At 45.8% G+C, this 12,160-nt stretch overlaps 1 protein-coding gene across 1 annotated transcript in view; it reads left to right on the forward strand.

Annotated features, from left to right (window-relative positions):
- Nucleotides 1-12,160, forward strand: part of LOC123984046 (leukocyte immunoglobulin-like receptor subfamily B member 3A) — a 65,844-nt gene that overhangs the window by 332 nt on the left and 53,352 nt on the right. Inside the window, exon 2 of the mRNA XM_046070656.1 lies at nucleotides 9,139-9,174. Within this exon, the coding sequence (XP_045926612.1) occupies nucleotides 9,139-9,174 (36 nt within the window). The remainder of the gene's footprint in view (nucleotides 1-9,138; nucleotides 9,175-12,160) is intronic.

The following is a 12,160-nucleotide window of genomic DNA, read 5'->3' on the forward strand; positions in this document are numbered from 1 at the left end:
CTTTATTTTATCCCTTTTTATTTTATTGTATTTTACTAATTTTATATTAAATTTTCATGCTCTTATCTTTTTTTTTTGTATTATTCTTTACACTTGTTAAAGCACTTTGTAACTTGTTTTTGAAAAGTGCTCTACAAATAAGGATTATTATTATTATTATTATAAAGAGGGGAGGTTTGTGTTAATGATGAGTTTATATTATTTGAGCAGGAACCATTCAATCTTCTATTTTTTATTTACTGGTTGGCCTGTAAAATGCTAACCTATTTCTTCTTTCTGCTATGTACAGTGTACTCACAGTAGTATTGCATCTCATTGTCTATACCACCCCTCCTGAGCCTGGACGCTTCTCTGTGTCTATTGCGATAAACAGGGTGTTGAAATTCACACATGTCTTTTGGTGAGTAAAACATGTGCTGGCTGACAAACTGCTGTTACTGCTGTGTGGGTTGTACTACCCACACTAAAACCCCTCATTATGTTTTTATGTAAGTAATATGTATTATTTATTTGTTATGTAAACCCAAAACAAGCTACAATCTACCATCCCTCCAGGACCTGTACAATTTCAGGACTCTGAGACAAGCAGGAAAGATTGTGTCTGACCCCTCCCACTCTGGACACAAACTGTTTCAGCCACTCCATCAGGACAAAAGTCAAGCCATTTTGCTCATCCATCCATCCATCGTCAACTGCTTATCCTGCATACAGGGTCGCGGGGGGCTGGAGCCAATCCCAGCTTACGTTGGGCGAAAGGCGGGGTACACCCTGGACAGGTCGCCAGTCCATCGCAGAGCCAAACATAAACAAACGCAATTTTGCTCATATTCATTATTATTCTCTTTTTTTCATGTTAGGCAACACATTTAATTTCTGTTGGAAATATTACTCGCTCTCTGGTTTTATGCAACCTGCTCTCATTATAATCACTTGGTAGTTGCAATGTCTCACTTCCTAATAATTACCTTTTTCTCATAAATTTTCACTAAAACAATTATTTGCCTATCAAAATCTGTATCTTACATCGACCAATTCAGTGAAGAAAGTACACAATCTTCGTCCAAATTGTATTTTTAGATGTCAAAAGACATACCATGTTGAAAAAGTTGGTAATTCAAGTGACATAGAACAGTTAGGGGAAGATGAGGATGATGATGATGGTGATGAGAAATGGACTCCTAATGTGATGCTTACTGACAAGGCTTGTACTACAAAGCAGGGTTTGGGGTTAGCAAGGAAACCTCAGGTTTAGCCCTGTTTTTTTTAGGGTTACAACTGCGGTTCACTTCTTACTGGGCCATGTTAACTTAGACAAGACAACAAAACAACAGAGCTGCCGTCACCCTGAATCCTGAGACACGATGGAGCCACAGAGAGGGCAGCCAGATCACTGACCCTCTTGACCGATGTCAGAGCCATAACTAAGGCGACCTTGGCCGAAAGAAACCTCAGATCCACCGTCTCTAAAGGCTCAAAAGGGGCTTGGCTTAGCGCACGTAGGACCACCGGAAAATCCCACTGTGGAGCAACAGGCCGTGCCACCGGCCTGTGCCTCCGCATCCCCTTCAGGAAACGCTTCACCAGGGGGTCAGTGAAAACCGTCCTTTTACCAAAACCTTGTGACAGGACAAGACGACGTCTGTATAGGTTTTAACCATACTGAAAGCCAGACCCCTGTCCATGAGCAGCTGGAGGAACATAAGCACCCCCGGCAGCGGACAGGCCACCGGTTCCAACCCCTGGAGGAGTAAGAGGACTGGGTAGAGGCGGCTCTCGAAGCCCTGGATGGCACAAACGTTACGGGAGAGAACTAGACACTCCAGGCACCGCCTCTCAGTGGACAACTCCTGATCGCGCCCCCTGCCTGAGAGAGGGCATCCCTCCTCCAGGGGGGTTTCCACAGCTGTCCTGCCAGCAACTGCTGGAAGCAGTCTGTGGAGCAACCAGAATCACCATCAAGGCTGAAAACTGTAGGCGGTCCAGAAGGCACAGGATTAGCCGAACCGGTGGAAAAGCATACAACAGCCGGGGAGGCCACAAGAGAATGCGTGCACCCCCAGCGAGGGGACGTCATGTGGGCTCAGTGAAAACAACAGGGCACATGGAGCGTTGTCCCGAACCGGGATCAGAGAGGGCAGCTTTTTTCGCCCCATAGCTTACCAGTCGTCCGCTCTGACTGACGAGGGTCGGCCAGCAGCAATGGCGTCACCGGAGGTTGGAACAGGGGAAGCGGGGGGGGGCTCCCACTCATCCGACAGCAACAGGTTGAGGGCTTCATCCAGAGAGTCGGTGGACCACTGCTTCTCTTCGGGGGAGAGAAGGGCACAGAATGAGCAGTGTGAGCCGGGGGTGAGCGCTCGGCCAGCATGCTACAGTCCGAGGTGCACCCACCATGGGGAATGGAGGTCCCCCAGCAGGACGAAGCCCGTGTCACGGATTCCGCACACCCGTACTGATGTAGCTTCATCCCTCCCCGCTTAGGCCGACATGCTAGAAGACGTCGCTCTTCTGTGGGTGGGCATAGACAACTTTTCTCAGTGCCACGCAGGCTTGTTCCTGTTTCAAGTGATGCCTTTTGGTTGGAGAAATGCCACATTTCAAAGACTTATGGAAATGGTTTTGGGAGATCTCTGGAACTAGGAAGCGAGAAGATCATTGCTTTCGCTCGTCGCACCCTAAATTATTCAGAGGAATTATTCAATCACAGAATAACAATGTTTGGCAGTAATCTGGGCTTTGGAAAAGTGGCGCTGCTACTTGGAAGCAAGAATGTTCACTGTTGCCACAGACAACTCTCCTCTGGTCTGGATTTCCAAAACTAAAAAATCCAGCACTCATCTGAAGAGTTGTCATTCACAACTGAGTATCAGAAAGGGAAATACAACATTGTTTCTGATTAACACTCTGTGGATGCAGAAGACTGTCAGTTTCAATCTTGTGCCACCCAGCCAAGAGAGAAATGTCTCTATCAGATGAGACCATCTGGGAAGTTGAGCAGGCTGATGCTGAGATCCTGAAACTGTCTGAATCCATAACTTAACTCAGGTGGCCCAATACGAGTTTGGAGGTAAAAAAAACTGTCAAGTGCTGTCAGATCAACTCAAAAACCAGAGAAATGAAGATGCCCTGGTAAATTAGAGCGGACTACGGTCAGTCGCCCTTGGGAATGTTGGGTGTAGATATTACTGGACCCTTCCCTAGGAGTTCAGTGGCAACATCTCCCTACTTGCAACAGTTCAGTGGCAACATCTACCTACTTGCAACAGTCCTGTCGCATCTTCGAGAGATTTAAAAAGGAATTGAAGAATTCCATGGATTTTCTAATTCAGAGAGACAACAGATCGTTGATGTGGTGACCCTGCTCACCCTCCCCTGGTTTTGATTGGTCCGGTGACTGCTGCTGCTGCTGCTGCTGGCCATGGAGTTGCTGTGAATGTCATATACCGTCAAAAGAAATAGAAGCCAGTGTTCGTTTTAGTCTGCAAACTGTGGTAGAGTGAAAAAAAATTTGTGTTAGCTTAGTCATGCGTTCATTGTCACGCACCTCAACACAAACAAAGGAAAACGTCACAAGGATCATTATAGTTTTTTTTGATTGCTTAAACACATTTCTTGAAATTATGCCTCTTTTTCTCAAAACTCTAAACACAAATCCACAACTTCTCACCCAATTCCCCAAACATCCTATTTTCAGGTCAAAATTAAGCTCTCCACTCAGAACAATTCAATCTTGCTGAAAAACCAAACTATAACACACAAGCCCTCAAAAACACACACACTGCAACACAGTCTTACACACTGGTGAGATAAATTCAAAACAAAAACCGGTTATTAGTAACATGGTTTGTGGTTCTCCCCCACAAAAAAGTTTTCACATGATGAACACAAAAGAAATAACAAATGTATACATCTGCATATTTGCACACATTTTCCATTCCTTAGTGTACTGTACAACACACCAACAACAAATTATTCTGCCCCAGTGTCCTGTCTTTGGTCTGGGACAGGCCAGAGAGTTTTGTTCTCCACCTCCTCCCTCTACCTCCTCTGCCTCTTCATCTTCATCTTTCTCCTATCCAATCTCCTCCCCCAACTCCTACTGTTCCTCTTCCTTCACCTCTTACTCCTCTGCATACTGCTTTTCCTCCTCCTCCTCCTTTTGTGTGTCGTCTACCTCTTCCTTCAGATTTCTCTGGATCCATTGTCCGTTACAGTGTTTAAGCAACTGAGGAAAAACTGTAACAAAAAAATCTGCAGCATCCTACTTGTTCTGTCTGTTTTCTCATGGTGTCCATTGGCTCAATGTTCACATAGTCCCTCTCCTTCTCATAGTCATCTTCATTACTGTTCCTGACACTCACTGCGTCAAACAAATTAGTCATAAATGCGAATTAAAACCTCTAAAATTCTAATAATGTCATGTACTATGTGTCCTGGTGAGCACACACTGAGTTTGGACAATGGTTCCTGGCTGCTTGACTCATCTTCGCCTGAAGACCAGGCAGACCACTACCAAGACCAGCAGGAGCAGCAGCAGACCTCCCCTGCTACTAAGACCAGGGGCAACAAAGGCACTAGGAGAGAAAAACATTAACAGTTTATCCTTAAAAATGTGCATAATTTCTAAATGCTTTGGCTGATGTAAAGAGGAAGTACAAGGAGCAGATGATTAAGCTACAACTGAGGCCTGTATTTTACATCTTTACACCTACTTTTGGCTGTGAAAAGTCATGCTGCATGAGCTATTACCACTTCCTGTTTACACTGTAACAGTGGCTGTACAGACTACTATCATCAGAGCACTAAATATGATGATTAGGTAGCAAGATGTGAAGTCCAACAGTTTTTCTCATCTGCAATCTCCAAAAGCATTAGCTATTTTTTGTTACGTGTGGTGTGGGGACAGAGAGGACCCAAATGCAATGTTCAGAGGGACGGAGGTTTATTGAGGGAAAAAGGGTTAGAGGGACTGGAGTGGAGGGAGAGGTGGATGCCGGGGAAACACAAGCACGGGGAACCGAGGAGACTGGGACCAGAGAGCTAGGGAACTCTGGGGCCGAGGAAGCGAGGGAGAACAGGGAGGACGCTGTGGGGGAAGAAGGGTTAGAAATAATGGAGACAAAGCGCAAGGAAATGAAAGTAATCAAAATAGAGAAAGAGAGCTCACGCAGGGGAGGAGACACAGGGAGGCATGCAGAGAACAGAGAAAACCAAGGAAAAGCAGAATAACTGATGAAAAAGAAAAAAAAAAAAAAAACAGGACACTCAGCGTCAGCCAGGCTGCCACCACAACAGGGCCCCCTCCTCAACGGATGCCTCCTGACTAGCTTGGCAGACGAACGTCGGGGGAAGTAGCACTAGGGTCCGGCTGGTGGGGGTCCAGAGTCCAAAACAAAACATAGGGAATTCAGAGAGGGTTTCAGGACTGGGAAGGGTCAGGCGAACGGGTAGGGCTGAACTGAGGACATAGGGTCAGACTGGGTGCCAGAGGGTAGAGCTGGGGAACCAGGGAGTTCAGGCGGGGTGCCAGAGGGCAGAGCTGGGGGGCCAGGGAGTACAGACGGGCATCCAGAGGGCAGAGCTGGGGGGCCAGATAGTACAGACGGGCATCCAGAGGGTGGAGCAGAGGAACCAGAGGGTTCGGGCGCACATCCCGAGGGCGGAGCAGAGGGACCAGAGGGTTCGGGGGAGGCGAACCGGGGGAGGCGACCCCTCCAGGGGCCGGGGAGCCAGGCTAGAGGCCAGCAGCGAGACAGCAGCAGGGGGAGTCAGGGACGAGGCTGCTGGGCTGAGCAGGGGTTGGCCAGACCACCGACGGGACTAGTGTCGATCGATCCCCCAAGAGAGCACGAGGAGGCCGGACCACCGACGGGTCTGGTGTCGATCGGTCCGCCAACAGAGCATGAGGAGCAGGGGTCGGCCGGACCACCGGCGGGGCTGAGGCCGGTAGATCTGCTAACAGGGTACGAGGAGCGGGAGTCGGCTGAGGGTTAGCGGCGCTTGCAGGCTGGGGATCACAAGGGACAGGCTGGTGGCCGGCTGCGCCAGCAGGTTGGGGATCTGGACCAGACAGAGGGCTAGCCGGCTGGGGATCCGGGCCGAACTGGGGGCTAACCGACTGGGGATCAGGGACAAGCAGCTGGAGGCCTGTGGCACTAGCGGGCTGGGGATCAGGACCAGACTGGGGGCTAGCAGGCCGGGACCAAGGGAGAGTGGTGTGTGTTGGCGGGAGCCGTGATGGCCACGTCTCCTCTGATGGCCACCACGGAACCCAGAGAAGATGGCCAGGCGGGTTCCCTCGAACTGACGACAGGTTTCAAGCGTGCCGGGCCTGGCAGGACAGGAGGACGTAACTGCAACTAGTGGGTCGGGAAGGAGTCCATTGGGGGCTAGAGGCACTAGCGGGGAGGTGGAAAAACCGGAGAAACAGGACAGGAGGACGTAACTGCAACAAGTGGGTCAGGAAGGAGTCCACTGGGGGCTAGAGGCACTAGCGGGGAGGTGGAAAAACCTGGCCAGCCACTCAGAAATGCAGTCTCTCAGCCACGGCCTCTGGGAGACTTTCACCTGGCCAAACGTCAGAAGCGCCAGCTTGTAGTCCGCGTGACTTGAGCCCCTACACTTTTCAAAATACATGCGAGCTTGAGCGCAGGGGTGGCACCATGTAAAGATCAACGACGATCAAGCAAGAGTGGTATGGAGAACTGGGGTTGAAATACAGGCAGGGATGAGGTTGACTACTGGCAGGTGTGGCAGGCTGACAAGGTGCAGGTGCGGGTCATTGGCTGGGCTCAGGAGCAGAGGGAGAGAGAGCACACACAGGGGAGAAAACACAGGGAGGCAGGCAGGGAACAGAAAACCAAGGAAAAGCAGAATAACTGATGAAAAGGAGAAAAAAACAGGACACTCAACATCAGCCGGGCTGCCACCGTAACAATTTTTCAGCCTTTCACTCAGTTTTCAATTGCATAAAACACTTTTTTCAAAACACTACACACAATTCTTTACCTAAGACACAAAAATCAAACAGGATTTTCCTTTTCCAAACACAACCAACCTCAAAATGCTACACTTCACCAGGCCACTCCTCACATGTGCAAACACTAACTGCTTTACTGATCACTAACCAATCACTGTTTTAGTATACAGTAGACCTATACTCAGGTCAAAGGTCAGATAACCTGTTTTAGAATAGATGCCAACAACGAACAGAGAGGAAAAGTTCAAGGGGGAAGAGGAGGATGACGATGACGAGGAGGAAGAGGACGAGGGCAAAGAAGAGAAAGACGGAGAGCCATCACTGATAAGATCAGGGCCACACTTATTGATTGTGTGACCACAGGTTGACCATGAGAGAAGCTAGACTGAGACTCCAGCCCAAGTTGAGTTGCTTTACAGTGGCATCCATAATTTGAACCTTCAGAAATTAGAACAGGTTGCAACAATATATTGGTTATTTCAGCAGTACAGTATTGTTAAATAAGTATTCGTTTTTGGCAATAAAAGTAAAAATTATACTTTTGGTTTAATTATGTTTATGGGTTGCATTTCTTGGATGCTACTGTTACAAATAAGTATTTGCTGTTTCAACATTGCATTTAGTGTTTACAGTTTACTTTTCAGCACATCTTAGCAGATTAGTTTTACTCTACAACATTGTATGGAAATGTACACATACGCCTGTGAAAGACAAATGAGCATTAGATTTAGAACAACTGTGTGTAAATGGTATAACTTTACTATTTTGAAAAAAGTGTTTGCCATCTGATGCAAGTGCTTCATTTTGGGATGTGTTTATGGCATTTTGACTGCAGTGTTTCATTTTGAAGGACATGTGAGACATTTTGCATTTTGTGTGAGCAGTTGGGGGAATTGTGTGTAGAGTTTTGAAAAAGGAGACATAGTTTTGAAAACGTGTGTAAGCTACCCAGGTGGAAACACAAACAGTCAAAATTGATAACACACCAATCAGAAGCTTCAATAGAAAGATAAAAGGCCAGAGTCAGTTCATTCAGTTTAGGAAAAATGGATCCAGAGAAATCTGAAGGAAGACAAAGAGGACACCAGGGAGGTGGAGGAGGAGGAGGAGGTGGAGAACAGGAATCTCTGGCCTGTCTCAGACCAAAGACAGGACACTGGGGCAGAATAATTAGTTGTTAGATGTGTTGTACTGTACTGCACACTAAGGAATAAAAAATGTGTGCAAATGTTTACATTTGTTGTTTTTGTTGTGTTCATCATGTGAAAAGGTTTCTGTAGTTTTTGTAGCATTGTTTTGAATTTCTCTCACAAGTGTGTCAAATGTGTGTTTCTGAAAATAGGATGTTTGGGGAATTGGGTGAGAAGTTGTGGATTTGTGTTTAGAGTTTCGAGAAAAAGAGTCATAATTTCAAGAAATGTGTTTAAGCAATTGAGAAAAACTGTACTAGGCTAGTAAACAACTTCTATGGCTTCAACAGGTGGCATTTTTGCAAGGTATCGAATGAAGTAATCTATTGGTATTGGTATCACTCACAATTTTAAACGATACGCAACCGTAGTGAATATATTTACAGAGGTAATAGTTTAGTGCAGCTGAAGGGTTTAAAAGGGAGTTTAGTACTTCCAGCATACACGAAATGGGTACATATCTGGAGGAGATAAAGCAGGCAGCGTTTTTGGATCTTTGTGCTGATCAACAACAATCTCAATATCCAGAAGTGATGTGACGCCTCAGTGCTGCAGCTTTTGGCTGGAGCTTCTGACCTCTAAACAAAAACAACAACAACAACAACAAAACACCAGAAAGAGGAAGTGTTTCAGGAAGGACAAGCTGTGTGAAATGTTTCTGTGCACCGCAGTTTTTAGTTCATCTGTGCTGGTACTGATAATTGACACAGAGCAGCTGTCATGTCAGCTATGTGGAGCATACAGCAGAGAAACCTTCGCTATTTGGCCCTTGGTAAGACAGACTTTCCAAATTTTCATTTGAAAAGCAGCTTTTTTTGTATAGCAGGGTTGTTGTATTGTATAGAACAGAAGTCTCTTAAGGCCAATTTTTCCATTTAAAAAACTTCCATCATTGAAATAAACACACTCAACACATTTCTGCACTTTTCAGTTTACTGAATGTAATGAGTCATTTCTTCTGTTCCACAGTCTTTTTCCTCCTGACCGCTTCTTCACCTGCTGCAGGTCAGTTCATTCTCCTGTGTCACGCGTACAGTATTGTTAGTTTGCATTTTACTTTATCTTTAACAGTGTTGGGAGTTACACAACACGTTAAAAAAGAAACACAATTACAGTAATGTAGCCTATTGCTTTTTGCTGTAAAGCAGTAATATAACACAATATAACAACAAAATCGGTAATATTGTACCCATAACAATCTCAGTAACGCGCATTACAACACATTTTAACCCAAAATTAAGTGGTTTTGTTTTTTTAATAATTCACCAAGAAAGATTTCAGCAGCAGAAAAACATTCATGTGTAAAAGAATAACGTTATTTCCTGTTCCTGGAATCCGATGGTCGACAGGGTGCAAACTACGGGGGAGCTCAGCTCTTCTAAATAAGACAGTAGCTCATCTGATGGATCATGTGTAAATAGATTTCTGTAGGATGTGTGTCTGTGCTTTAACAAATTACTTTCATGATCAGAGAGGCTGCTGTCAGTTCATCCTGACTGATCCTGTTGGAGTGTCGGAAGATTCAAGTAATCAACAGCGTTATGCTGCTGTACTTCATGCGTAAATGTGCAGAGCGAGTTTTTTTAATAGAGAGACAAACCCACATATGCAGGCACATCTTACTATGAGCATAATGCGCCAATTAAACAGCAGTGAAAGTTACTCAAAAGCATTACATTTCAGAGACAGTAATACTGTAATCTAACTAATTACTCTCAATTGACACTAACTAGTAATCTTTAATGTATTACATTTTTGAAGTAACTTGCCCAACACTGGTCTTTAAAATACTCTCTGTTATGTCTTACATGCAATGAAGGTGTTCAGATCAGACTAACTGGGTCCGGGTCTACTCAGTGCTCTGGGAGAGTTGAAATCTATTACAGCAACGCCTGGGGAACAGTCTGTGATGACAGGTGGGACTTAAATGATGCTGAGGTGGTGTGTAGACAGTTGACCTGTGGTGCAGCACTGAGGACTGCTCAGTCGACCTGCTTTGGTCAAGGAATCGGTCAAATCTGGCTTGATGATGTGGGCTGTTCAGGAAGTGAAAGGTCTCTAACTGAGTGTCAGCATGGAGGATTTGGGTCACTTGACTGTAACCATGGTGAGGATGCTGGTGTGGTCTGTTCAGCTGAGAAAACATTTCAGATAAAGTATTTTGAATAAATGTATCCTTTTCTGTATATTTTAGCAGCTCTGTCACCGAGTCATTGTGGTGTGAAATGTAACACTGTTCAGATGCAGCACTATATGAGCTGCTAACCACAACCTGCAGAATGCTCTAAGAATTAAAGAGCAGAATAACAAGTGGGAAATGTTGCTCAATACAGTAAATGAAACTGTAATGTAGGTGATGAAGTTCATAGTGTGTTGAAATCTATCACAACAACACCTGGGGAACAGTCTGTGATGACAGCTGGGTCTTAAATGATGCTGAGGTGGTGTGCAGGGAGCTGGGCTGTGGTGCAGCACTGAGTGCCCCTCAGTCGGCCCGCTTTGGTGAAGGAACGGGTCAAATCTGGCTTGATGAGGTGGGCTGTTCAGGAAGTGAAAGGTCTCTGACTCAGTGTCAGCATGCAGGATTTGGGACACACAACTGTGGACATGGTGAGGACGCTGGAGTGGTCTGTTCAGGTGAGAAAGATTTTGTAATCATTTCTCTTATATGTAGCTATTCATAAGTAAAGCAGTAATACTACCATTACTTCTACTAATACTAACAACAACAGTAGCCTAATTGGCAGTAAAACCTTGCCTGAGACTGTATGTTAAAAAAAACATTTTTCAGAGCTTATTTCTCTTTTACTGACTTTTTGCCCCTTCTGGTTTGGGGTGTGGGATTAAAAGAAAGGGACACAGTGTTGTGATTCACTGTATAACAAATAAAGCTGTTTGGATCCAGCTGCCTTCAGGACGTTTTGATGCAAACGTTCCTACACCTCACATTATAGTGACCCATACACATCAGCAGAAATGCACTACAAGAGAGACAAAAGGGAACAAAAATAAATAGAGGCTCTGTGAGGCTGTAATGCTCATCATACAGAGAAACAAACTGTCTGATAAAGTGAAGTCACTTGGTTTATCAGGAAAAATCAGGAATTCTGACCTGATGAAGTTCACAAATACACCACATTGCATGGAGGAGACATATCAGTCTGAACCACATGTCAACCTGCTGATAATGCTGGAGGGAATGTCAGGCTGTCAGGTTATCCTCTGGGAACCATGACTGTCAAAACTGTTTCCAGTCCTTGTTGCAGATGTGAAGCTATTTTACTGTTTGCATTTAATACGCTCCACTGATTTAAACTGAATTACAATAAAATAATACATTTCTGTTTCACTTCTCTCTTTGTGTCGGTATGCCAGTTCCCCCTTCTCTCTCTCTCTGTAACATTACAGTTCCCCTTCGAGGGAACTCGAACTGCGTCGGTTACGACACTATGGGAACGCCTCTAGGCGAAGCAGGTCTGAACGTGAATGAAATCACTCCAATCCTATTGGCCTGTTGCTAGAACGGTAAGGTGTGACGGAATAACCGGAGGAGTATAAAGCACACCTGTACACACTCATCATTAGCTTTTTTCTATTCAGCAGGCGCTCTGTATGTTGTTTGAAGAAGCTCCAGTCCTACAAGCAGTATGTCTTACCTGAAGAAGAAGTCTACCAGCATGTCCGGCAACCAGATGTACAGAAGGTGTGTTTTTTCTTGCCCTCGGTACATCACGGATGGAGATTCTCATGAGATGTGTGTCTCATGTTTGGGGATGGAGCACGCACGGGCAGCTCTCAAGGGGGCTGCCTGCGCCCGTTGCGAAGCCCTTTCCGTGCGGGTACTGAGGTACAGCATGGCTCTCTTTCCGAGGATAGCCGGATGTGTTTTCCCTGCGGCGCGGGCCCTGCGGCCGCTGAGGCGGCCCGGCGGCTTCACTCATGGGTTCACAGCGTGATCTGTCGGAGGATTTCGGGACGGCTGAGGCTTTTT

Source organism: Micropterus dolomieu, linkage group LG02 (assembly GCF_021292245.1).
Source record: "Micropterus dolomieu isolate WLL.071019.BEF.003 ecotype Adirondacks linkage group LG02, ASM2129224v1, whole genome shotgun sequence".
Classification (NCBI taxonomy): domain Eukaryota; kingdom Metazoa; phylum Chordata; class Actinopteri; order Centrarchiformes; family Centrarchidae; genus Micropterus; species Micropterus dolomieu.